Source organism: Pongo pygmaeus, chromosome 19, assembly GCF_028885625.2.
Source record: "Pongo pygmaeus isolate AG05252 chromosome 19, NHGRI_mPonPyg2-v2.0_pri, whole genome shotgun sequence".
NCBI lineage: Eukaryota > Metazoa > Chordata > Mammalia > Primates > Hominidae > Pongo > Pongo pygmaeus.
In genome coordinates this window covers 4416395-4442116 of record NC_072392.2, presented here as the reverse complement: position 1 = coordinate 4442116, position 25722 = coordinate 4416395, and the positions used below count along the sequence as shown (strand labels likewise).

The 25722-nt window shown below is 49.4% G+C and overlaps 1 protein-coding gene and 1 non-coding gene across 2 annotated transcripts; both read left to right on the top strand.

The window, feature by feature from the left end:
* The first annotated feature begins 19 nt into the window (after positions 1-19).
* Positions 20-11387, top strand: ALOX15 (arachidonate 15-lipoxygenase). The gene is made up of 14 exons (XM_054459332.2): positions 20-181; positions 2070-2271; positions 2569-2650; positions 2729-2851; positions 3017-3120; positions 3321-3481; positions 4451-4594; positions 5765-5974; positions 8279-8365; positions 8464-8633; positions 8797-8918; positions 9496-9596; positions 9721-9888; positions 9998-11387. The coding sequence occupies exons 1-14, from the start codon at positions 47-49 to the stop codon at positions 10175-10177; spliced, it is 1989 nt and encodes a 662-aa protein (XP_054315307.1). The 5' UTR covers positions 20-46; the 3' UTR covers positions 10178-11387.
* Positions 11388-21811: 10424 nt separating this feature from the next.
* Positions 21812-21915, top strand: LOC129018463 (U6 spliceosomal RNA). Its single transcript, XR_008495289.2, has one exon. It is a non-coding gene; the product is annotated as a U6 spliceosomal RNA (small nuclear RNA).
* Positions 21916-25722: the final 3807 nt, after the last annotated feature.

Below are 25722 nucleotides of genomic sequence, written 5' to 3'. Positions count from 1 at the left end.
TCCACCCTTCCTCCCCACCAGAAGGAGCGAAACGTCTTTGAGCAAGATGGGTCTCTACCGCATCCGCGTGTCCACTGGGGCCTCGCTCTATGCCGGTTCCAACAACCAGGTGCAGCTGTGGCTGGTCGGCCAGCACGGGGAGGCGGCGCTCGGGACGCGACTGTGGCCCGCACGGGGCAAGGTGAGCTCCCCAGAGGCGGGCGGGGTGGGCTGCGTCCCTGGCTCCGAGTCAGTCAAATACCGGGGAGGACATGCGCCCCCGTCGGCCTCTGGCCGATTCTTTTTGCCAAGGGCCCGCGCATTGGGCTCAAAGCGCACGGAGGCCACGGGGGTGGGGGCTTTCGGGCAGTTGGTGGTACACAGTAAGCGCTCAATAAATGTTGCCGCTACCCGATCTCCTTGGAATTGAGGGCATGCTCCTGTGCGCCCCTCCTTGCACAGAGCTCCCTTTTCTGGAAACTCAGCAGTCACCGGAGCCGCCGTCGGTCCTCTCGCTTCCTCTATTTTAAGAAACCGTTTGAACCGCTAGCGCTGTTGGATCTCTGACCTTTCAGGCTTTATCACCTGGGGTGGGGTGGGTGGTGAGAGGGAAGGGATGGGGAGTCAAGACAGGAGAACGCTCTCGATTTCCCGACCCGCCTCCCGTCATATCTCATGTCATATCTACCTGGTGTTCTACCCGGTCCTGTTACTTTTTTTCTTCCGCGAAAGCCCAAATTCCCATCACTGCTCTAGCTCTCTCCCAGATCCCCAAATCCGGATGTCTGTCTCAGGGAACGTCAAAGGAACATGCCCGGATGAGGTCCTCCCCTCTCCCCACCTCCCAGCCCTCTCCTCCTGCCTCCCCAGGTGTCACCCGCGCCTCCTCCGTCGCTTCACCTCCCTCTAAACAAGAATCCAGCGCAGTCAGTTCTAGACCCTGAGCATCTCCTGCGTCCCTGCCCAATATCCGTCCCGCCCCCGACCGCCCGCGTCCCCTTGAACCTGCGGAGCCCTGCTCCCCGCACCCCCAAGCCCCTGCTCCGAGCTTCTGAGAAAGCGGGGCGAAAGGAGCCAGAAAGAGAGAAAATGCGCACGGAGCAGGGGGCCCCGCGACTCCATGGTGAGGGGACAGAGCACGGAAGGTGGAAAGGCGCTCCCTCCTCCCTTTTTTCCTCCCTATGGTGGGCAGCTGGTGATACACAGTAAACGCTCAATAAATGTTCCCGCTACTCGATCTGCTTGGAATTAAGGGGATGCTCCTGAGCGCCCCTCACTCCCCACAGCTCTGGTGTCTGAAAACTGCGGTCGCAGGAGCCGTCGTCGGTCCTCCCGCTTTCTCTATTTTAAAAGCCATTTCAAAACTCCCGCGGCCTCCCCACCTCTGCTGCAGACCTTCTAAGCCCTTCTGAAACCGGAATGATTTCCCCCTAATTCACTCCCCCTGCTTAACACATTCGAATGGCTCCCGCTTGTTCTCGGGACCAAATCCAAAGCCCTTGGCGCCACCTTCGAGAACCTCCGGACCTACTGACCCCCCACACCTGGGCTCTGAGCTCCAGCTCCAAGATGCTGCTCGCCCTCCCTTCCCCGCTGCTCTCTCTGCCCGGCGCGCCTTTCCCCTGCCTTCCCTTTCTGTCCCTCTCCCTGGCTGAGCCCTCTCCGCCTCCAGGTCTCCGGGAAGGTTGTCCCCAGGCCGGTGGGGCCCCTGCAGGTCCTCGGCCTCGGGCGGGGTGGGGTTGGGGGGTCGCACAGCGGGAATTGCCACCAGTGCGTCCCGGCTCCACAGCGCGCTTGTCCAGGGCGCGGCAGCGGCCAGCCCAGCGCTTAGCACAGTCAATGACCACAGGGAGGAGAAAGTGAAGGCAGGAGCGCACCTTCCCACCTGCCGTCCCAGTCCCCTCAGAACCGAGTCCTGGGGCCACCCACTCGGCGCGGTCTCTCTCTCTCTGGCTTAGCCCCCCCACCCCGATACGTCTCCTCCTCTCAGAGGCTCCGAGGAAGGGCGTGGGCGCTGGAGGGAGCAGAGCTCAGCCGGGTGCGCCTCCCGCCAGGCCCCACCGGGGCTGAGCGTCTTCTGTCGCCCGCAGGAGACAGAACTCAAGGTGGAAGTACCGGAGTACCTGGGGCCGCTGCTGTTTGTGAAACTGCGCAAACGGCATCTCCTTACGGACGACGCCTGGTTCTGCAACTGGATCTCCGTGCAGGGCCCCGGAGCCGGGGACGAGGTCAGGTTCCCTTGTTACCGCTGGGTGGAGGGCAACGGCGTCCTGAGCCTGCCCGAAGGCACCGGTGAGCGCGGGGCTGGGGGTGTCAGGAGGCCACTGGGGTGCGAGAGAAGCTGGGGGGATGCGCGTGTGGAGAAGAGGGAGCAGGATGGGGGTGCTGGAACCTGGAGCGCAGGGGTCTTTGGGGGTGTCGAAGGGGCGGTGGCTGCAGCTGGCACAGAGTGGCTGGAGCCTGGGGGAGGGGCGTGATGCTGAAGGGGCAGAGGCCACACAGAAGGATGGGGTGCTGAGGCTGTCCTGGCAGAGACGAGAAGAGGCGCTCACCAAAAGTCACTGGCCAAGCCCTCCTCTGTCCTTCTAGGCCGTACTGTGGGCGACGACCCTCAGGGCCTGTTCCAGAAACACCGGGAAGAGGAGCTGGAAGAGAGAAGGAAGTTGTACCGGTGAGCCCTCCTCCCCTGACCCCACGTGAGCTGCTGATGCTTCCAGCACCCACGCCTGATTTCCTTCCTGCCCCACAGGTGGGGAAACTGGAAGGATGGGTTAATTCTGAATGTGGCTGGGGCCAAACTATGTGACCTCCCTGTGGATGAGCGATTTCTGGAAGACAAGAGAGTTGACTTTGAGGTTTCGCTGGCCAAGGGGTGAGAGCAAGGGGAGGCTGGGTGAAAGGGAGGTGTCCTCGTGTAGTGGAAGCCAAGGGGCTTATGGGCTGCACTGCACTGGACCAGCCCAAGGTCGGTGCCTGTGGTCCTCATGTTGGAGTCTCAGAATGATGCTCGAACCCTTTGCCCCATCCTGCCCTGAAGGCTGGCCGACCTCGCTATCAAAGACTCTTTAAATGTTCTGACTTGCTGGAAGGATCTAGATGACTTCAATCGGATTTTCTGGTGTGGCCAGAGCAAGCTGGCTGGTCAGTCCCCCCACCCTAATATGTCTCCCAGGACGCTTACCCCCAGATCCTACCCAACCCAGGGGAATTGAAAGAAGCAGGGTGGGGAGACCAGAGACTTGGGTCCCTCTGGTGGGCTGGAGTCAAGGGGGCATGGTTGGTGGGGTTGGAAGGATCAAGAGCTCAGATCCCACAACTTGCTCAACAACTGCCTTCCCCAGAGCGTGTGCGGGACTCCTGGAAGGAAGATGCCTTATTTGGGTACCAGTTTCTTAATGGTGCCAACCCCGTGGTGCTGAGGCGCTCTGTTCACCTTCCTGCTCGCCTAGTGTTCCCTCCAGGCATGGAGGAACTGCAGGCTCAGCTGGAGAAGGAGCTGGAGGTATGGACATCAGAGCCCTGAGGAAGCTCAGCAGTGAAGTGGGGTGGGCTAGTGCCAATGATGCTGCTGCGGGACCCACTGTGGCCTGGCTTGCTGCCAGCCAGCAGGGAGGGATTCTGCAGGAGAGGTCCTGAGGGACCCTGGAGAAGCTCAGCTGCTCGGCCTCCTTCCCACACGAGAATAGCTGCGGAGGGAGGGTGTGCAAGATGGAGTGGTTGGTAGAAACAGGGTCAAATGAAGAAATGTGACTGGCCCATGGTGCTAGGGATTCAGGGAGTGTGCAGAGTAAGAGAGTCAGGATCGGAGTGCTATGGCTGTTCATCAGGAGGTGACATGGAACAACAGAGAGGAAATTCATGGGATTAAGGGCAGATAGGCTTGGATGTGAATCCTGGTTCTGCTATTTGTAAGCTGTGTGACCTCAGGCAAAATACCCAACCTCTCTGATTATCTGTTTCCTCTTCTGTGCAATTGAGGCTCATTCAACTATGTATAAAAATTATAAGGCTGAGCACAGTGGCTCACACCTGTAATCCCAGCACTTTGGGAGGTCGAGGCAGGAGGATCACCTGAGCCCAGGAGTTGGAGACCAGCCTAGGCAACGTGGAGAAACCCTGTCTCTACAAAAATACAAAAATTAGCACCTGTAATTTTTGGTGTAGTGGCATGCACCTGTAGTCCCAGCTACTCGGGAGGCTGAGGTGGGAGGATCACCTGGGCCCAAGAAAGTCAAGGCTGCAGTGAGCCATGGTGGTCCCGCCACTGCACTCCAGCCTGGGCAGCAGAGTAAGACCCTGATTAAAAAAAAATGATATGAGGCAGTAAGCACATGATCCATTACCTGGTATAAAGTAGATGACGGAGACAAGTTAGCTCCTCTCTCTCGCTCTGTCTTCCGCCTTGGAGGAATCAGAGTAGGAAGAAGATGCTTTATGCTGACAGCAGCCCTTGACCTCTTCCCCCACACAGGGAGGCACATTGTTTGAAGCTGACTTCTCCCTGCTGGATGGGATCAAGGCCAACGTCATTCTCTGTAGCCAGCAGCACCTGGCTGCCCCTCTAGTCATGCTGAAATTGCAGCCTGATGGGAAACTCTTGCCCATGGTCATCCAGGTGAGAGGACTCAGGATTTCTGCTCCCAGTCTCCAGCCTTCTCAGCTCAGCCCCTTATCGAAATGCACTAAGCACCATCTTCAAAGGTGCCGGGCTAAAGCACTGGGGAGACACGAAAGGAGGAAATGCACCAAGTCTCTGATTCGAAGGCCTTGTAACGTAGCTGGAGAGACACACGGGGCCAGTCTGCAGAAGCTCCATGACTGAGGAAGTCCCTGAGGACAGAGACAGCCCAGGAGGGACTGGGGAGGTGGGGTGTCACAAGCCTTGGAGGAGGGCCAGGTCTCAGACAAGCAGGAGGGAGAGGAAGGACCGGTCCTCAGGGGCAAGACACACTGGGCAGAGGCTGAGGTAGAGGAGTCAGGAGATTCTTAGGGGACAGTTGGACCAGGGCCAGACTAAGCCAGGCTACGGAGCCTGAGGTGGGAAGCTGGAGAAGGCTGTGATGAAACGTGCTGTGGGCACGCGGTGTGGGCAGTGGTGTTTAGGGTGGGTTGGAGAGGGGAGATGCTAGAAACAGGGAGTGGGGCACCATGCCCCAGCACTGACCCCAGGAGGAGGGGAGCTTGGATGTGGGTAGTGACCGTCAGGATGGAGAGGACAGGTGCATGCGAGTGCAGACGGATATCAAGGAGAGGGGAAAGGGGAGCCAGGCCAGGTGCCTGCACAAATAGCACCGATAAAGAGAACAGGGTGCCCAGGTAGGCTTTTGTCTGGCCAATGTTGAGGTAACAGGAAGACATTTAAATTGTCCAGCAGGCAGCTGAGAATGAGATTTAGTCATTTGTGTAGAAGTGGGGCCAAAAGATGAGATTTCGAAAAAACAGTGCGGAATGAAGGAAGCAGGCAGTTTGAATCTTGTCCACACTGTGGGGACTGAAAGGGGAAGTGGAGACTGGAGGAGGCACCAGAAGAGCAGTTTCTGCAGAATGCTGGAGGCAAAGACTGCAGAATGCTGGAGGCAAAGCAGCTTGCAGGGTGCTAATGCACCAAGCGTGTAGGAAGGGGAGGGGAGGGGAGGAAATGGGAGCTGTAGGGAGCAGCAGGAGTGGGATGGGGAAAGCGGAACAGGTTTGGAGGACGAAGGGCGAGGTTAACATGCAAAGGGGGTGGGAATCGCTGAGCGCCCAGCACTCATGCCTTCTCTCCCCACACTTGTCCCGGCTCCAGCTCCAACTGCCTAGCACAGGATCCCCGCCACCTCCACTTTTCTTGCCCACGGATCCTCCAATGGCCTGGCTTCTGGCCAAATGCTGGGTGCGCAGCTCTGACTTCCAGCTCCATGAGCTGCAGTCTCATCTTCTGAGGGGACACTTGATGGCTGAGGTCATTGTTGTGGCCACCATGAGGTGCCTGCCGTCCATACATCCTATCTTCAAGGTAACACCTTATCCCCTTCTCTCTTGCCTGCCACTATCTCTGCCCCAGGGCACGTTCCCACCTCTGGAGGCTCCCTCTCTGTGGGGTCTCGGGGTATGGAGAGAAACCATGAATGGACAATGTGAGAGCAACAGAGAACAAGCAGGGCTGGCCATGCATTTTCAAAGGGGATAGCACCTCCCACCTGGGAAAGTGGCGAAAATAATCTTACTCTTTTTATATGTAAAGCACAGTACATGCAAATGATCAAGGATTCCATCCAACAAGAGGAATCCGTGAAATAACGTTAAAAAGATCTTTTCCAGCCAGTCATTGATTTTTTTTTTTTTTTTTTGAGATGGAGTCTCCCTTTGTTGCCCAGGCTGGAGTGCAGTGGTGCGATCTCGGCTCATTGCAACCTCTGCCTCCTGGGTTTAAGCAATTCTCGCACTTCAGCCTCCCCAGTAGCTGGGATTACAGTCACGCACCATCATGCCTGGCTAATTTTTTTTTGTATTTTTGATAGAGACAGGATTTCACCATGTTGGCCAGGCTGGTCTCGAATGCCTGACCTCAGATGATCCGCTTGTCTCGGCCTCCCAAAGTGTTGGGATTACAGGCGTGAGTCACTGCACCTGGTCCAAGCTTGTCTTCTTTAAAGAACTGAAAGAAGGTGAGCGTAACGTATGAAGGGGAGAGGGAGGAGACCAGGCTCTGGAGGGAGGCAGTGGTTAGACCATCCATTCTCAGTGGGGGCACAATGTCCCTCAAGGGATGAAGATGGTTGGAAAATGTGTGTGAAAAATATTATTATTATTATTATTATTATTATTGCTGCCCAGGCTGGAGTGCAGTGTCACGATCTTGGCTCACTGCAACCTCTGCCTCCTGGGTTCAAGCAATTCTCCTGCTTCAGCCTCCCGAGTAGCTGGGATTACAGGCGCCTGCCACCACGCCTGGCTAATTTTTGTATTTTTTTAATAGAGATGAGGTTTTGCCATGTTGGTCAGGCTGGTCTCAAACTCCTGACCTCAGGTGATCCGCCCACCTCGGCCTCCCAAAGTGTTGGGATTACAGGCGTGAGCCACCGTGGCCAGCCAAATCTTATTATTTTATATAGCACAGATATAATGTGATATATATCTATATAAAGCAGAGATATAATGCAATACATAGATATACAGTAAATACATAGATATACAGTAAATACATAGATATACAGTAAATATGTAGCATTAATATTTAATGAGGTAGAGTGAGATTAGGAAAAAATATCTCAAAAGGGTACTTAGTGGGTGATTAAAAAAAAAAGTTGAGAAATCTTGGTCTAGACCTTTGAAAAAATATGAAAAGAAAAGGAGGCCAGGCACGGTGGTTCACGCCAGCTACTTGGGAGGCTGAGGCAGGAGAATCGTGTGAACCCGGAAGGCGGAGGTTGCAGTGAGCTGAGATCACACCCCTGTACTTCAGCCTGGGAAACAGAGCAAGACTCCATCTCAAAACAAAATAACCACAACAACAACAAAGAATGATTTCTTTCAATTATCATAAAGCACTAAGTCTGGTTTGTGGAATGCAAATAGTTGATGCAAATCAACTGAAAACTCAGCAGTTTATTTTTATGTATTTATTTTTAACTTTAATTTTAGGTTCAAGGATACATGGGCAGGTTTGTTCTGTAAGTAAATTGTGTGTCGTGGGGGCCTGGTGTACAGATTATTTTGTCACCAGGTAATAAGCATGGTACCCGATAGGGAGTTTTTGGATCCCCTCACTCCTTCCACCCTCCGTCTACAAGTAGATGCTGGTGTCTGTTGTTCCCTTATTTGTGTCCATGTATACTCAATGTTTAGCTCTCACTTATAAGTGAGAACATACCACATTTGGCTTTCTGTTCCTGTGTTAGTCCACTTAGGATTATGGCCTCCAGCTCCATCCATGTTGCTGCAGAGAACATGATCTTGTTCTTTTTCATGGCTGCATAGTATTCCACAGCATATATCTACCACATTTTCTTTACCTGGTCTATTGTTGATGGGCATTTAGGTTGATTCCATATCTTTGCTATTGTGAGTAGTGCTGTGATGAACATATGTGAGCATGTGTCTTTATAGTAGGGTGATTTATATTTTGGGAGATATATATCCAGTAATGGGATTGCTGGGTTGAATGGTACTTCTGAAAACTCACTGTTGAGAGGCCACTGAACTTTACGTCTGCGCTTTTTCTGAAGACCTGGTGCTTTTCCTGCTGTCAGCCCCTGTTTCCTGCAGGGATCTTGCAGCTCTCCTCTGACTCTGCCCTTCCCTGTGTTTCTCCCTGTAGCTTATAATTCCCCACCTGCGATACACCCTGGAAATTAACGTCCGGGCCAGGACTGGGCTGGTCTCTGACATGGGAATTTTCGACCAGGTATGGGGAGAGAAAGGGAGATTCTGGGTCTCTCTTTTTTCCAGCTCTGGATTCAGGGCAGGTCGATTTGCCTGACCCTGCTCACCCTCACTTCTCAGATAATGAGCACTGGTGGGGGAGGTCATGTGCAGCTGCTCAAGCAAGCTGGAGCCTTCCTAACCTACAGCTCCTTCTGTCCCCCTGATGACTTGGCTGACCGGGGGCTCCTGGGAGTGAAGTCTTCCTTCTATGCCCAAGATGCACTGCGGCTCTGGGAAATCATCTATCGGTGAGGCAAGCGGGAAGGCCAGTGGGGGTGCAAGTGGGGGTGGAGAAGACATGTAGCAGAGCAGGAGGTCTGCGTCTGGTTGGGGGCCTGGGGCCCTGACCTGGCCGTGTGAGCAGGGGCAGAGCTGGCTTCAGCTCCCTGGCCCTGCTCCGTTGGTTGGTAGGTATGTGGAAGGAATCGTGAGTCTCCACTATAAGACAGACGTGGCTGTGAAAGATGACCCAGAGCTGCAGACCTGGTGTCGAGAGATCACGGAAATCGGGCTGCAAGGGGCCCAGGACAGAGGTAAGAGGAGCCCCTGCCCTGAGATCTCAGACACAAAACCCAAGAGACCTTCCCAGAATCCCCCGTGCTTCTGTGAAATCTCCCAGAAGCATTTTCGACACCTATGAGAACTGCAAAGGCCTTCTCAGATTCCACTCCCTCTCACCTAGAGACAGGTCCCCATCCTACACACTGAGAACCCCTAGGTGCCAGATGCAGCGGGACCAGTGGCTGCCCGTAAATGTTTAACAACTGACTCTCGGGAAGGACCGTCCTGATTTGTAGCTTTTGCACATTTCCATGGTATAAATATTTTTACTGTGACTACCGAGGTGATGCTGACCAGCTTCCTGAACACCTAACGTCATGGACTGACTCTTGTGAGTCAGCAGCAAGCAGCACCCCGCTGAGTGGGACCCTCCCAGCAGAGCTCCCCACTCCCCCACCCCAACCTGCTGTCATAGTAATTCCCTTAAGAGTTACTGAGCGTTCCTGCTGCTCTTTCTCGCCCCTCTTGTTCTCTTCTCTCTCGGCCTCGTCCTCTGAGCGTTGCCCTACTCCTGGTTTCCCAGCTTCTAACTCTCCTCACCCCTTGTAGGGTTTCCTGTCTCTTTACAGTCTCGGGACCAGGTTTGCCACTTTGTCACCATGTGTATCTTCACCTGCACCGGCCAACACGCCTCTGTGCACCTGGGCCAGGTACTTACCAGAGATGGGCAGCTGGGAATTTGGGGCCTGGAGTGAGGGAGGGGTCTGTGTGCAGGTGGGCCACAGGGCTTTCATGCCTGGCAGGCACTGACTCTGGATCCCCGCCCTTCCTTAGCTGGACTGGTACTCTTGGGTCCCTAATGCACCCTGCACCATGAGGCTGCCCCCGCCAACCACCAAGGATGCAACGCTGGAGACAGTGATGGCGACACTGCCCAACTTCCATCAGGCTTCTCTCCAGATGTCCATCACTTGGCAGCTGGGCAGACGCCAGCCCGTTATGGTGAGAGCCGAGTGCCCAGGGCCCTAAGGAAGGAGGCAGCTGTGGGGACGTATGGCATCCCAGACTGGGGGTCATAAGGCTCTCAGCCACCTTTTCCTCTCCCTCCCAGGTGGCTGTGGGCCAGCATGAGGAGGAGTATTTTTCAGGCCCCGAGCCTAAGGCTGTGCTGAAGAAGTTCAGGGAGGAGCTGGCTGCCCTGGATAAGGAAATCGAGATCCGGAATGCAAAGCTGGACATGCCCTACGAGTACCTGCGGCCCAGCATAGTGGAAAACAGTGTGGCCATCTGAGCGTCGCCAGCCTTTGGTTATTTCAGCCCCCATCACCCAAGCCACAAGCTGACCCCTTCGTGGTTACAGTCCTACCCTCCCAAGCCCCACCCTCTTCCCATGTCCCACCCTCCCTAAAGGGGCACCTTTTCATGGTCTCTGCACCCAGTGAACACATTTTACTCTAGAGGCATCCCCTGGGACCTTACTCCTCTTAGCTTCCTTCCTCCCTCTCTTCCTCTTTCTTCATTCAGATCTATACGGCAAATAGCCACAATTATGTAAACCATTTCAAGGCTAGAATAGGGGGATAATACATATTACTGCACACCTTTTATGAATCAAATATGATTTTTTTGTTCTTGTTAAGACAGAGTCTCACTTTGACACCCAGGCTGGAGTGCAGTGGACCCATCACCATGGCTCACTGCAGCCTCAGCCTCCTGGGCTCAAATGATCCTCCCACCTCAGCCTCCTGAGTAGCTGGGACTACAGGCTCATGCCATCATGCCCAGCTAATTTTTTTTTATTTTTGTAGAGACGGGGCCTCACTATGTTGCCTAGGCTGGAAGTAGGATTTTGAACCCAAATTGAGTTTAACAATAATAAAAAGTTGTTTTACACTAAAGATGGAAAAGAACTAGGACTGAACTATTTTAAATAAAATATTGGCAAAAGAATATAGAGCATCAAAAAATTTTTCTGGGTTCATATGCTTGATGTGGTAAAGAATTAAAAATTTTTAATTTTTTTTTTTTTTTTTTGAGACGGAATCTTGCTTTTGCGGCCCAGGCTGGAGTGCAGTGGTACGATCTTGGCTCGCTGCAACCTTCACCTCCCAGGTTCAAACAATTCTCCTGCCTCAGCCGCCCAAGTAGCTAGGATTACAGGAGCCTGCCACCATGCCCAACTAATATTTTGTATTTTTAGTAGAGACGGGGTTTCACCATGTTGGCCAGGCTGGTCTCGAACTCCTGACCTCAGGTGATCTGCCCGCCTCGGCCTCCCAAAGTGCTGGGATTATAGGTGTGAGCCGCCCTGCCCGGCCTAAAAATTTTTAAAAATTAAAAAAAAATTGTCTTCTAACTGTATGGGATTTAACTTGTGTCCTGAAGCCAGACACACTACAAAGGAAACCATGAACATAGTGAGTCCCAAGAATGTTTGACTCTGAAGATTTTCATTTCAAGGCTCAAGCAGAAAATACGAAACAAAAGTCAGCTGGTTGAACTGAAGAAGCTGCTCCTGTCTGGAGATACTTGGCCTTGGGACTTCAGCCTGAGGTGTCCGTGTCTTAACCCATCTGCAGTTCACCAGTTGGCAAGCTCCAAGTTAATATAATTAACTGGAAGAAGACTAAACATTTCATTATTATCATAATGAGTACAACAACGGATTCAATGAACTTCAACTTCTGTATCATGTTACAGTTTGGGGAAAATAAACTTGGAAGTTTTCTTTCTTTTTTTTTTTTTTGAGACGGAGTCTCTCTCTGCCACCCAGGCTGGAGTGCAGTGGTGCGATCTCAGCTCACTGCAACCTCCGTCTCCTGGGTTCAAGCAATTCTCCTGCCTCAGCCTCCCGAGTAGCTGGGATTACAGGCACCTGCCACCATGCCTGGCTAATTTTTTTGTATTTTTAGTAGAGACAAGGTTTCACTGTGTTGGCCAAGCTGGTCTCGAACTCCTGACCTCAGGTGATCCACTTGCCTTGGCCTCCCAAAGTACCGGGATTACAGGCGTGAGCCACTGCACCTGGCCTTTATTTCTTAATGTGATCATCTGTATTTTAAAACAGAAACTAACAGTATACACAAAACAAAAGTGTTTCATTTATAATGTGAATAAAGTTGCTTCTTGCCTCTGATTGTGTTTACTTCTACAGAAGACATACTGGCTATGTTTGGTCTGATTTTTCTTTTGAGATGGAGTCTCGCTTTGTTGCCCAGGCTGTAGTGCAGTGGCACAATCTCGGCTCACTGATACCTCTGCTTCCTGGGTTCTCCTGCCTCAGCCTCCTATGTAGCTGGGATTACAGGTGCCCGCCACCACGCCCAACTAATTTTTTGTATTTTTAGTAGAGATGGGATTTCATGTTGGCCAGGCTGGTTTTGAACTCTCAACCTCAGGTGATCCGCCTGCCTCAGCCTCCCAAAGTGCTGGGATTCCAGGTGTGAGCCACCGTGCCTGGCCTATATCAGTTCTCATCCCATGAAATAGTTCCCCTTCATCACAGACTAAAAAAAATATCTTTTTTCACTTCTGTTGAAGTGAAAGTCTTAGATGGATTTCCTGATAGAGAATGAAGAATTTACACTCAGTGATCACCACGGAGATAAAATCGTTACAATCTTCTAAAATCCTTTTATTCACCGTGAAAGCAATTTTGGATTTCAGACTTTAAAAATAATATTTCCTGGCTGGGCGCAGCGGCTCACGCCTGTAATCCCAACACTTTGGGAGACCAAGGCGGGCAGATCACCTGAGGCCGGGAGTTCAAGACCAGCCTGACCAACATGGAGAAATCCCGTCTCTACTAAAAATACAAAATTAGGCGGGTGTGGTGGTGCATGCCTGTAATCCCAGCTACTCGGGAGGCTGAGGCAGAATTGCTTGAACTCAAGAGGTGGAGGTTGCAGTGAGCTGAGATCGTGCCATTGCACTCCAGCCTGGGTAACAAGAGAGACTCTCTGTCTCAAAATATATATATATATATCTATATATATTGTGTTCACTGAAGATTGCTTTAAGGATGGTGCTAGGCCAACACTGAGAAGAGCACGTGTAACAAAATAGGCATTCGGTAATTTTTTTTTAAGTTTAATGAGCAAAAAAATTAAAAATATATATTTCAATTGGATCATATTTCCCAATGCAAATACCAGGGGCTTCCATGAAAAGCTTTTGAGGGCTTTTTTTTTTTTTTCTTGAAGAGCAATTTTTTTCCATCTAAAGTTTGTATTGAACAAACTTTTACAAAGAACAATTTCGCACTATGGCGAAGTATGTCTGCACATCGCATTTTTCTTTGCTCTTTATGATGAAATTATCAAACACATTAATAAGATCTGAAGGTCCAGTTTCCAAGAAAGGAAGATGGTCATGGATGCTGGTGTAAGCCAGGCCTTCTAGAAAAATTTGAACAACTGCCTGATCCCTTGAGTTGTGAAAGGTATTTTAAAATTAGTATTGCATAGTAAAAATTATGTGTTAATTATTGTTAATTGTCTTCAGTGTCAATTATGGGCTTACTAATTGCATAAATAATGACTTCCGTAGTGTTTTATTTAAAAGTAGAGTTTAGGATGCTAAACATAAGTTTATTGTTTGCAAATATCTATGTGCTGGCATTTATGTGAGCCACGCAAAGTCTGATTGGGCCAAACCCTGGGAAATGTAAATATATTTATTCTTATTTTACTATTTGGCACAGCCTGTGTCTCCCAATAATTGTAATAATGTCTGCTCTTGAATCGTGGCAGACACCATCCAGTGTTTCTCGGAATACAGGCAGCCCTCCTACACTCTGCATCAGAGCCCCTCCCGCAGGGGATGCTTGCTAAAGGATGGATTCGCAGGACCTGCCGCCAACCTGCTGATCAGAACTTAAGTTTAAAAAAGGCTGCGCCTTCACGGGTGCTTGCTCCGTCCTACCAGTGAGCTTCCCTTTGGTTTCGTGTTTCCACAGGCAACAGGAATAGATCTAAAGTTGCCTTTGCACTTGGACTGGTTTCCTTTGCTGACCTAATACAGAATAGCTTTTTGTGCTGTGACTGCGAGTGTGTTGAACAGATCCTCTGTATTTTAGGAGAAGAAATTTAGTGCCTCGTTGCTCACCATCACCACTGGCCCTGGTAGCTCTGCGGATAAACCAGCTTGGATTTCACCCTTGAGGATTAACATTGCAGCATTGCATAGGCACATAAAGCCACCTGAAAGTCAAGATGAGGCAGGTAATGTGCGCACTGGGATTTCGTGTGGTTGGTGTCTTGTCTTTTGCCATTTGTCAGGCACAGCAGCTGCAGTTGCTGAAGCAGGTGAGTAACTTTCAAGAGCCGATCCAACTGCAAGAAGCTCTCCTGGAAAAGGGCATCAAGGCTGCTGACCCTCGTCCTGCCCCTCTGCCGACCAACTCCATACCTGGGATTAGAGGGGAGGAAACCTTTATCCCATACTCTCTTATATTCTATTGCTGGGGACCTGCAAATTAAACTGACAGAACACAGATTAACAAGAGAAAAAGTATACAAATTTTATGGATGTTAATATTTTTATGGGCACAGGAGCTTCACAAAAAGAAGTAGAAAACCCCAATAAGTGTTTAGACTTGAGAAGTTATATACTATTTGAGCAAAGGGTGATAGGTTATAGAGAAGTGACTGGATAAAGAAAATAATGTTTGGGCTTCTGGGGTAATAAACTGTAAGAAAGCGTTTAGGAATATATGGGAGAAATTAATGGACGAGAACAGTTATCTCTCTTCCATTTATTTGTTTATGTAGACTCTTCTCGATGCAACTTCTGTTACAGGTGATAAGAGTCACTCTCTTCCTGGTATAGAGGGGCATCTTCCTCAAAACAAAATTTAGGTCCTGCATTTAGGCAGATAAGGGAGGACAGAGAACTTTTACTGCATCTGTTGTTTCTTCATTGCCTATAGCTCAAAATATTCTTTTGCCGAGGTAGCATATTTTGAGGTGGCATGTTCTCATCCTCGTTAGGATCATCAGCACCTCCAGCTGGGGTGATGCTGGACGGCGGGGGCTGGCACAAAGGAGGCCTTCAGGCAGTTTCCTTGAGTTCTAACCACAACCCCTGCAGAACAATTGGCCTGTGGCCTGTGGCCTGCTCTCCCTGCTGTGCCTGAATTGCTGTGGACTAATTTATGAGTAGCCCTCTGAACCCAGAGGAAGCTCGAGGAACAGAATTGACATACTCATCAGGTAGAATCGCTGTACGAAGACAGAATCAGTGAACATAAAGTCTCCAAGTTCGAACAACTGAAAATGAAATCATAATTAATTTTTAAAAGAGTTTTGTGAAATATGTGGATAAAGCATACTTTCCGATGAGCCTAATACTATGAATGATAAATTATAAATGGGAGTCTTATTTCAAATCTAAGCTAGGACGGCTGGGTGCAGTGATTCATGCCTGTAATCCCAGCACTTTGGGAGGCCGAGGCGGGTGGATCACTTGAGGCTAGGAGTTCAAGACCAGCCTGGTCAACATGGTGAAACCCCATCTCTACTAAAAATACATAAATTAGCTGGGCATGGTGGCAGGTGCCTGTAATCCCAGCTACTCAAGAGGCTGAGGCAGGAGAATCACTTGAACCCGGGAGGCGGAGGTTGCAGTGAGCTGAGATCATGCCACTGCACTCCAGCCTGGGTGACAGAGTGAAACTCCATCTCAAAAAGAAAAAAAAAAAAAAAAAATCCAAGCGGACTTTGACTCAAAGAAATCATTATGTTCCACGAGAGGGCAGTATAGTAACTCGTTTATAAAACAGTAGGCTCGGAAGAGCAGAGAAAAACATTTGTCAACAGTTTTAAAATTTGTGATGAGCACCGGGCACGGTGGCTCACAGCTGTAATCTCAGCACCTTGGGCGGCCGAGGCGGGCGGATCACCTGAGGTTGGGAGTTTGAGACCAGCCTGACCAATATGGTGAAACCCCGTCTCTGCTAAAAATACAAAAAAATCAGCTGGGCGTGGTGGCGCATGCCTGTAATCTCAGCTACTCGCGAGACTGAAGCAGGAGAATTGCTTGAACCCCGGAGGCGGAGGATGCAGTGAGCGGAGATCGCGTCACTGCACTCCAGCCTGGGCAACAAGAGCAAAACTCCATCTCAAAAAACAAACAAACAAAAGATTGTGATGAGAACTGCTTTGAGCAGAAACAAAATCAAATAGCATTTTTACCATAAAGTGTTTGTCTCTATGACATGAAGCCTACTCAGGAAGATTGGTTTTTTCAAGTCGGAATAACATACTTTTGAAAAAGTAAGTTGCTTGACTTGGAATTAAATGGAATTGCTTTCGTTCGTTGCTATGTTGCTCGGTTGCTGTGTGGTCTAGTAGAAGCTACAAACAAAATCCAGGAGATCACATTTCCTCTGCCTCAGCCCCTGGAAAAGCTTCATATGCCTGAGTCCTCACCTCCAGTTGTGCCTGGAGCTACGAAGTTTGCGGGAGAGTTTAAATTGGGAAAGATAGTAATCCTTACAGCTAGCTTTATCTGAACTCTGAGTAGCAGGCTGGGCGCTTTACGTGGATTATTTCTTTCAGCCCCATGATAGCTCTATGAGTTAGGAACTATTATTATCTTCATTTGATAGACGAGGAAACCAAGGCCCATAGAGGACTGAGTGCTTGCCCGTGGGACACGGCTCATCGATGGCAGATGCAAAGTTGGGATTCAAACCGGGCAGATCAAATCTAGATCCCAAGTTTGAGCTATTTCTAGGCAATTGGTGGCAAAGACAGAACTAGGACCCATATCTCTTTGTTACAAATTAAAGAGTGACTTTAATGTTGGAAACGATGTGTATGGCGGGACTGGGTAGAATAACCTTTGGAAGACAGCTGATGGGACAGACACAAAGTGACTGTGTTTGCAAAAAGACAGGTTCATGCCAAGAAACAAGAACATTCCAGGCTGAGCTGGGATGCCCCATTTATGCCAATTATGCAGTGTCAGAGTGGCCAAGACCAGAGGGATTTCCCCATTCCCTTCTCAAACTCCAAAGAGCTCTGAGATCCACAGGCTGGTGGGGTTCCCAGGAGAAGCCTGCAGAAGGTGCTTTCTCCTTCAGGGAACAGAAGAGGACGGAGAGAAGTTCCCCTAAATCCCCAGAGCCCTTAGTCAAGTTCATCCCAAAACTATCAGAATAATCATCACTGCTATCCCTTGAGAACTCAAATGCCAAGCCTTGTGCTAAGCACTTTACTTGTATTAGCTCATTTAATCCACATAGCAACTCAGTGAGGTGAGTCCTATGTTCACCATCTGGGAATTTCATGGGCTGGCCCCTCTCACAGGAGTTTCATCATGTAAGGCATGCATGCATATATCTGTGAAAAAGTTATGTCTTGCACACAGATTGGTTTTCCTAAACCCTCCCTCATCTTTGAGCAATGCAGCCGATTTTGTTTTTAAAATGCAGCCCACTTCTGAGTAAGCACGACAGATTGCTCACTTCCCCCTTCCAAAACTCCACTGAAATGGCAATAAAGGAATCAAGAATATATAAACTCATAAGGGGATAAAATGAGGGAAGAGATGAACATGGATGAGAGAGTCCCATAAATATCTGGAAGAGGGAGAGGAGCAGGAGCTGACTTGGCAGAGCTGGGGATCACTACCTGGCTCCCTGCAGACGAGGAAACTAACAAGCAGAAGGGGGGTGGTCTTGTAGAACTCTGGGTGCTGAGGATGGGGAGATCCAAATCTACAGAAGGTAGGCATGAGGCATGGGACTAAAAACAGGGGGTCTACGTGGCCTGTATAGGGGGGAGGATGGACCCCCTTCCTCCTCCTACAGCAGGCGCACCCCAGCTCTCTCCTACACCCATTGCACACCTCCCCACCCCCACTCCCAGTAGGAGATTTGACACATTCTCTTTGGATAACTGAATGGCTCCAGAGAAAAGACCTCCACATTCTGACATCTTGGAGTCCCACCCCAATTTGAAAGCCAGTTTGGGATGGGCGCAGTGGCTCACGCCTGTAATCCCAGCTCTTTGGGAGGCCAAGGCAGGTGGATCACCTGAGGTCACGAGTTTGAGACCAGCCTTACCAACATGGTGAAGCCCCATTTCTACCAAAAAAAAAAAAAAAGAACCAAAATTAGCTGAGCGTGGTGGCACATGCCTGTAATCCCAGCTACTCAAGAGGCTGAGGCAGGAGAATCGCCTGAACCAGGGAGGCAGAGGTTGCAATGAGCTGAGATTGCACCATTGCATTCCAGCCTGGGCAATAAGAGCAAAACTCCATAAAAGAAAGAAAGAAAGAAAAAGAAAGAAAGAAGGGAAGGGGAGGGGAGGGAGAAGAAAGAGAGAGAGAGGAGGAAAGAAGAAAGAAAGAAAGAAGGAAAGAAAGAAGCTAGTTTGCTATCCAACGACCTTGTTATAAGTCCTTCTATGGACAAGCCTCACCCACTCACTCAGAGTTCCCACTCATGTTTTTAGTGAGTCACACTTAGACAAGAACAGGCAGCCCAGGATCACCAAATGTTTAAAGACAGCCTTCAACTTGGAAGAGACGGATCCAGACAAATAGGATAAAGGAATTTGGAGAAAGCAGAGATGATGGAAGGAGTAGGAAAAAAATGAAAAAAAATTTGATAAGTTCTTCAGAAAAGTAAAATAAGATGTTGTGTCCATTAAACAAGAGTTAGATGCTTTATTCTCTATTTTGGATGTTACTTTTAAAGGAATTAATGAAAAAAATGAAAATTTGGAAATTGTTCAAAAAAAGAGTAAGAATAAAATATTTAAAAGCAAGTTTGGTGGAAGATAAAGTAGAACAAAAATAAACAGAGATTTAAAAATAATAATAATTGAAAATAAGAATGAGGACCACTCTAGGAAGTCCAATTTCCAGCTAATAGAAATTCTATAAAGAGAAAATAGAGGAGAGAGAGTGAGAGTAAAAATAATACCACTTCACAAAATTGAAAGATGTGAGTCTCCAGATTGAGAGGCCCAACTAAATGCCCACCCCAAGGTGCATCATCACAAATTTCAGAATACCCAGAACAAAGAATAGATTTCTAAAGCTCCTTGAGAGAAAAAAACATACGAAAGATCTGGTATCAGCCTTGGACTTCTAAATAGCCACACTGAAAGAAAACAATGCCTTCAAGCGTCTGTGTGAAAATGATTTTCAGCTGAGAATACTTGTAACCAGATGATCAATGAAATAGGAAGGTGGAATAAAAGCATCTCAGACATGCAAGGAGTCAAATTTTACCTCACATGTATGTCCTTTCTTAAGTAGTTACTGCAGGATGTGCACCAACAAAATGAGAAAGTAAACTAAGAAAAATAATGTGGAACTAGAAGTCATGGGATTCAATGCTGAACAGCAGTGAAGAGAAATGCCAGGATGATAATGGATAGAGAGCTACCAGTCCAGAGGGGAGCAGGATGGCAGGCACCAGGAGTGAAGCACCCAAGGAATCAAAGAAAATGACATGTTTGAGGATACGGAAAATAGTATCCAGAAACATGAAAGCACTTGGGGAAAAAATGAGCAATTGCCACATAGAATAGTAGGTAAATGACAAACAAAAAGTAATGATAAATTCCAGGAAATAAATGAAGAGTATGGCTCATGCAAAGGGCCTAAAGTAGAAGTGAGCCTAATGCATTCAGGGACTAACAAGGAGAGTGGGGCTGCGGCAGAACTGGAGAGGGGAGGAGACTGGGCAATGAGGTCAGAGAGACAAGAAGGGTCAGGACATTGTGAGGACTCGGGCATTGACTCTGAGCAAGATGGGAGCTGCTGCAGTGTTTTGTGCCGAAGAGTGACATGATCTGACTTACATGTTGGCAAGATAATTCTGCCTATGTGTTGAGAATAAACGGTAGGAGGGACTAGGTAGAAGTAGGATGCTATTGCAGTCAGAAGGCCACTGCAGTGATCCAGGGGAAAGACCATACTGATGGCCCCATTGGATGATGGTGGCTTGGACCAGGTGGAAGCATTGGAGGTGGTGAGAAGAGATTGGATTCTGGATATTTTGAAGGCAGAGCCAAATATTCCTTGACATATAGAATGTGAGGTATGAAAGAAAGAGATAAATCAAAGATGGCCTGAGCAACTGGAGGGATGAAGCTGCAGTCACATGAGATGAGGAGACCACAGTTGGAACAATGTTCCCATCACCTGTTGCTGAACCAACCTCAATTTACAGACATAAAACAACAATCATTGATTATTATCAGCTCTGGTGACCCTGGCAGTTGACTGGGCTCAGATAGGCAGGTCTCACTCGGTGGTTGGGGCTAGAGTCATCTCAAAGGCCTCCTTGCTCACATGTCTGGTGCGTCTACTAGAAGACTCTTAGAGCTCGAGGATGGACTAGGAGGGGCTCCTCGGGCCTCTCTCTACGTTGTCTCTGCACATGATCTCTCCAGCATGGTGGCTGGTGGCTTCCTGCATGGTGGTCCAGGGCTCCAAAGGCTCAGGTCCTAAAATGAGAGGGAAGCTGTATCGCGCTGCGCGAGCTGCGTCAGAAGCAACACAGCGTCACTTCAGCGGCATTGTGTTCCTTAGAGTTGAACCACCTCGTGCAAGCAGGGAGGGAATCAGATTCTCCGTCTCGATGAGAGGAGAGTCCAAGAATCTGCAGATATGTTTTAAAACCACCTCAGCAGGTTTTGGGGAGACCATAAGAGTTGAGGAACATTTTGAGTTGAATGTTATTTGCATAGTGATTAAAATAAAAGCACTATCAATTTAACCAAAGTTGTGATATGACCACATTGTGGGAGGACTGAGCAGAGGAAGTGATGGGGTCAGAGTGGGACAGGGCCCAGTTCCCAACCCCCACAGTGGGAAATCAATGGGCACATACAAAGAAAGAATCAAGAAAGAAGAGTAGGACAATGTCAGAAATCCGGGGATAAATACAAAGTGAAATACGTAGAAGAGATAAGGATGGTTCCTTGGGGAAGGAGGTTAGTGTTTTTCTTTCTTTCCTTTCTCTCTTTCTTTCTTTCCTTTCTCTCTCTCTTTCTCTTTCTTTCTTTCTCTCTTTCTCTTTCTTTCTTTCTTTCTTTCTCTTTCTTTCTTTCTTTCTTTCTTTCTTTCTCCTTCCTTCCTTCCTTCTTTCTTTTTCTCTCTTTCTTTCCCTTCCTTCCCTCCTTCCTTCCTTCCTCCCTCCCTCCCTCTCTCTCTCTCTTTCTTTCTTTTTTTTGACAGAGTCTCACTCCGTCGCCCAGGCTGGAGTGCAGTGGCACGTTCTTGGCTCACTAGCAACCTCTGTCTCCCAGGTTCAAGCTATTCTCCTGCCTCAGCCTCCCAAGTAGCTGGGACTACAGGTGCCCCCCACCACGCCCAGCTAATTTTTGTATTTTTAGTAGAGACAGGGTTTCACCATATTGGCCAGGCTGGTCTCCAACTCCTGACCTTGTGATCCACCTGCCTTGGGCTCCCAAAGTGCTGGGATTACAGGCGTCAGCCACTGCACCCAGCCAGTGTTTTTCAATATGGCTTTTAGTACCATGTGACTTTTTTTTTTTTTTTTTTTTTTTGAGATGGCGTCTCACTCTGTTGCCCAGGCTGGAGTGCAGTAGTGTGATCTCAGCTCACTGCAACTTCCACCTCCAGGGTTCAAGTGATTCTCGTGCGTCTGTCTCCTGAGTAGCTGGGACCACAGGCGCACGCCACCACGCCTAGCTAATTTTTGTGTTTTCAGTAGAGACGGTGTTTCACCCTGCTGGCCAGGCTGGTCTCCAACTCCTGACCTCAGGTGATCCTCCCCTCTCAGCTTCCCAAAGTGCTGGGATTACAGGCATGAGCCACTCACTGTCCCTGGCCTCCATTTGACTTTTTAATTTATGTACATGTATTACTTGGTAAAATAACTGTGTTAAAAGGATGTAAATTTCATTTCTATAAAATCGATGTTAAAAATGATAGAACAGCGCTCACTTCAGCAGCACATATGCTAGAAGTGGAATGACGCCGATATTAGCATGGCCCCTGAGCAAAGGTGATACGTGAATTCATGAAGTGTTCCATATATCTTTTATGTAAAAAAAAAGTTTTTTTTAACTCAAAATTTTTAAAAATGAGAGAAAAAAATGCCCCCAGTCTGGGCAACATAGTGAGATCCCATCTCTAAAAAATAAAAATTAGGCCGGGCACCGGGGCTCATGCCTGTAATCTCAGCACTTTGGGAGGCCGAGGCGGGTGGATCATGAGGTCAGGAGATCAAGACTATCCTGGCTAACACGGTGACACCCCACCTCTACTAAAAAAAAAAAAATACAAAAAATTAGCTGGATGTGGTGGCAGGCACCTGTAGTCCCAGCTACTCAGGAGGCTGAGGCAGGAGAATGGCGTGAACCTGGAAGGCGGAGCTTGCAGTGAGACTGTGCCACTGCACTCCAGCCTGGGCGACAGAGCGAGACTCTGTCTCAAAAAAAAAAAATAAATAAAAATAAAAATAAATAATTTGCTGGGCATGGTGGTGAGCATCTGTAATCCCAGCTACTCAGGAGGCTACAGTGAGAGGATTGCTTGAGACCAGGAGTTCGAGGCTGCAGTGAGTTGTGATTGAACCACTGCGCTCCATTCTGGGCTACAGAACTAGACCTTGTCTGTTAAAAAATAAAAATTAAGGCCGGGCGTGGTGGCTCACGCCTGTAATCCCAGCACTTTGGGAGGCCGAGGCAGGTGAATCATCTGAGGTCAGGAGTTCAAGACCAGCCTGTCCAACATGGTGAAACCCCATCTCTACTAAAAATACCAAAAAATTAGCCAGGTTTGGTCATGGGTGCCTGTAATCCCAGCTACTTGGGAGACCGAGGCAGGAGAATCACTTGAACCCGGGAGGCGGAGGTTGCAGTGAGCCTAGGTTGTGCCATTGCACTCCAGCCTGGGTGACAAGAGCAGAACTCCATCTCAAAAAAAAAAAACCCACAAAAATTTAAAAAGTTAAAAAATAAAAAATAGCCTCATCCCTATAGCAATTTGTGTGTGTGTGTGTGTGTGTGTGTGTGTGTGTGTGTGATGGAGTTTTGCTCTTGTCACCCAGGCTAGAGTGCAATGGCGCGATCTCACCTCACTGCAACCTCTGCCTCCCGGGTTCAAGTGATTCTCCTGCCTCAGCCTCCTGAGTAGCTGGGATTATAGGCATGTGCTACCACGCCCGGCTAATTTTTTTGTATTTTTAGTTAAGACGGGGTTTCACCATGTTGGACAGGCTGGTCTCGAACTCCTGACCTCAGATGAGCCACTGCCTCGGCCTCCCAAAGTGCTTGGATTACAGGCGTGAGCCACCGCGCCCAGCCTGGCAAGTGCAATTTTAGGAAATACTCCAACCCAGTCCCCTTTCCCCTCTGTGCCTTCTCCTTGGTGTCTCTGGCCCCAAAGAGTGCTTGGATTCACACAATCATTTCACCTTGTGGATCTCCCACCAAGGACCACTGCAGCTCCCCGAGTCTCAGATGCCCACTAACCCCCTCCCCGATCCTCCCGGGCTCATGCCCATTGCAAAGGAGAAAGCTGGCTCTGTGATTTCCCGTGTTCATCAAAAGGTGGAGTGCAGACGACAAGCCAGACCTCCTGGCTTAGGTTTAATGGTGTCTCCAGGATAAAAATGGTGGTTGCTGTCACTGTAGATGATCCGGCAGGTGGCATGGGGGACAGATGAGGGGGGCAACGTTCCTGGAAGGGAAGTCCATCCCTCTAAATTAAGTGCGTTAATTTTCCCGAATAAAGACACGCCTGTCATGAAATCCACTGCCTGGAAAAGATACTTGATACAGCAACTGTGATGGCCCCTGGCTGAAAATACTCCGTTTCCCCTTAGTCACCCTCCTCAGGTCAGGGTAAGCCTGCTGGCTAAAGCAACAGAAAGAAGCAAACAGATCTGTGGAATGAAATTCCTTGGCTAACAGGAGAACTGCAGTGAGGGGAGTAGGCGGCAGGGGACAAAGTTCTGAGCAGAACTTCGGGTTTTTCTCTTGCCCTTGGTGCGGTGGGGGTGGGGGACATGAATCTGGGATGTGGAGAATCAGTCCCGAGTAGGGGGTGGGCCTGATAGAGCAGATGAGAAACTCAGCCCGGGAGGCAACGTTATTGTCATCATTGTTAACCCTTTGCAGACCAGAAACCGCCAGGACAGCCAACTAACCCTGATTATTATTATATTCATAATAACGCTTGTCTTTTGTCAAAGCCCTTGTTCGAGTGCTGTAAGTGGCCTGGAAGGTGATGTTCCCCAAATTTGCCAACGTGCAAAGCAATGGTAACCATGATGGTTGGAGTGGTTTTCACAGGCAGGCAAAACAACCCTGCCATGGTCAGGTGAACAGAAGCCCCTGAGGCCTGGGATGGCAGAGGGGACAGATGTGAACAGAATCCGTCTCTGCCCCGAGGCTGCTCACGTCAGACCCACAGCCCCGAGTGGCCGAGGCGCCTGCATTTTCCTCAGCAGCAGGAGCCTAGTTTGCGCTGTGGCTCTGCCACGTGCCGCGTGGTTAATCCAGTTCGCTTGACTGTGCCAGCGTGGAATCTGAGTGTCTTATTAATTGAAAGGTGCTGCCCTGTCGAACATTCTGTGGGTTCCGAAGCGAGTGGAGCAGGAGGCATGGTCGGCTTCTTCCTCGTTGGCCTCGTTTTTTGACAAACAACAGCAGGTTCCCCGCGGGGTCTCTGGCCCAGCTTCTCAGCACGTCTCTGTTCTAACTGAATTTGATTTTCTTTTTTTTTTCAGTCTCGTGCTATTGACGGAGGGGAATGAGACTGTGATCTCCCTCATGACACTAATTAATATCCTTCATCCAAGGTGGTGACACTGTACTTTGGGGCTGAAATCTGAAACTTAACCAATGGCAGTTCTAGTCCAGCCTGGAGAGGCTAAGTGACAGCTTGTTACCTTCAGCTTCATTTATTAACATCAGCTGAATAAACAAATCCCGGTGGGAGCAGAGCCCTGCTGCCCAGGAACCCCTCCCACTGGTTCTCAAAACTCTCCAGTGATTGGAATTGAAGCCATCTTGAGTAAGAAGGTCCCACTGGAAAGAAATTGAATGGCACCTGATTAATTCTGAAAGCACGCACTTAACCTTCAGGAGCTTGGGCTGAACCACTCATTCTTTCATTCCATTCCTCCTGTATTTACTTGGCACCAAACAACCTGTTGACTCAGCAGTACAAGCCATGCATTAAGAAATACTGATGGAGGCTGGGCGCGGTGGCTCACGCCTGTAATCCCAGCACTTTGGGAGGCCGAGGCGGGCGGATCACGAGGTCAGGAGATCGAGAGCATCCCGGCTAACACGGTGAAACCCCGTCTGTACTAAAAATACAAAAAAGTTAGCTGGGCGTGGTGGCGGGCGCCTGTAGTCCCAGCTACTCGGGAGGCTGAGGCAGGAGAACGGTGTGAACCCGGGAGGCGGAGCTTGCCGATCTCAGTGAGCCGAGATGGCGCCACTGCACTCCAGCCTGGATGACAGAGTGAGACTCCGTCTCAAAAAAAAAAAAAAAAAGAGAAATGCTAGTGATGGGGAGGAGCCAAGATGGCCGAATAGGAACAGCTCCGGTCTACAGCTCCCAGCGCGAGCGACGCAGAAGACGGGTGATTTCTGCATTTCCATCTGAGGTACCGTGTTCATCTCACTAGGGAGTGCCAGACAGTGGGCGCAGGTCAGTGGGTGAGCGCACTGTGCGCCAGCCGAAGCAGGGGCGAGGCATTGCCTCACTCGGGAAGCGCAAGGGGTCAGAGAGTTCCCCTTCCAGGCGTGACAGACGGCACCTGGAAAATCGGGCCACTCCCACCCGAATACTGTGCTTTTCCGACGGGCTTAGGAAACGGTGCCCCAGGAG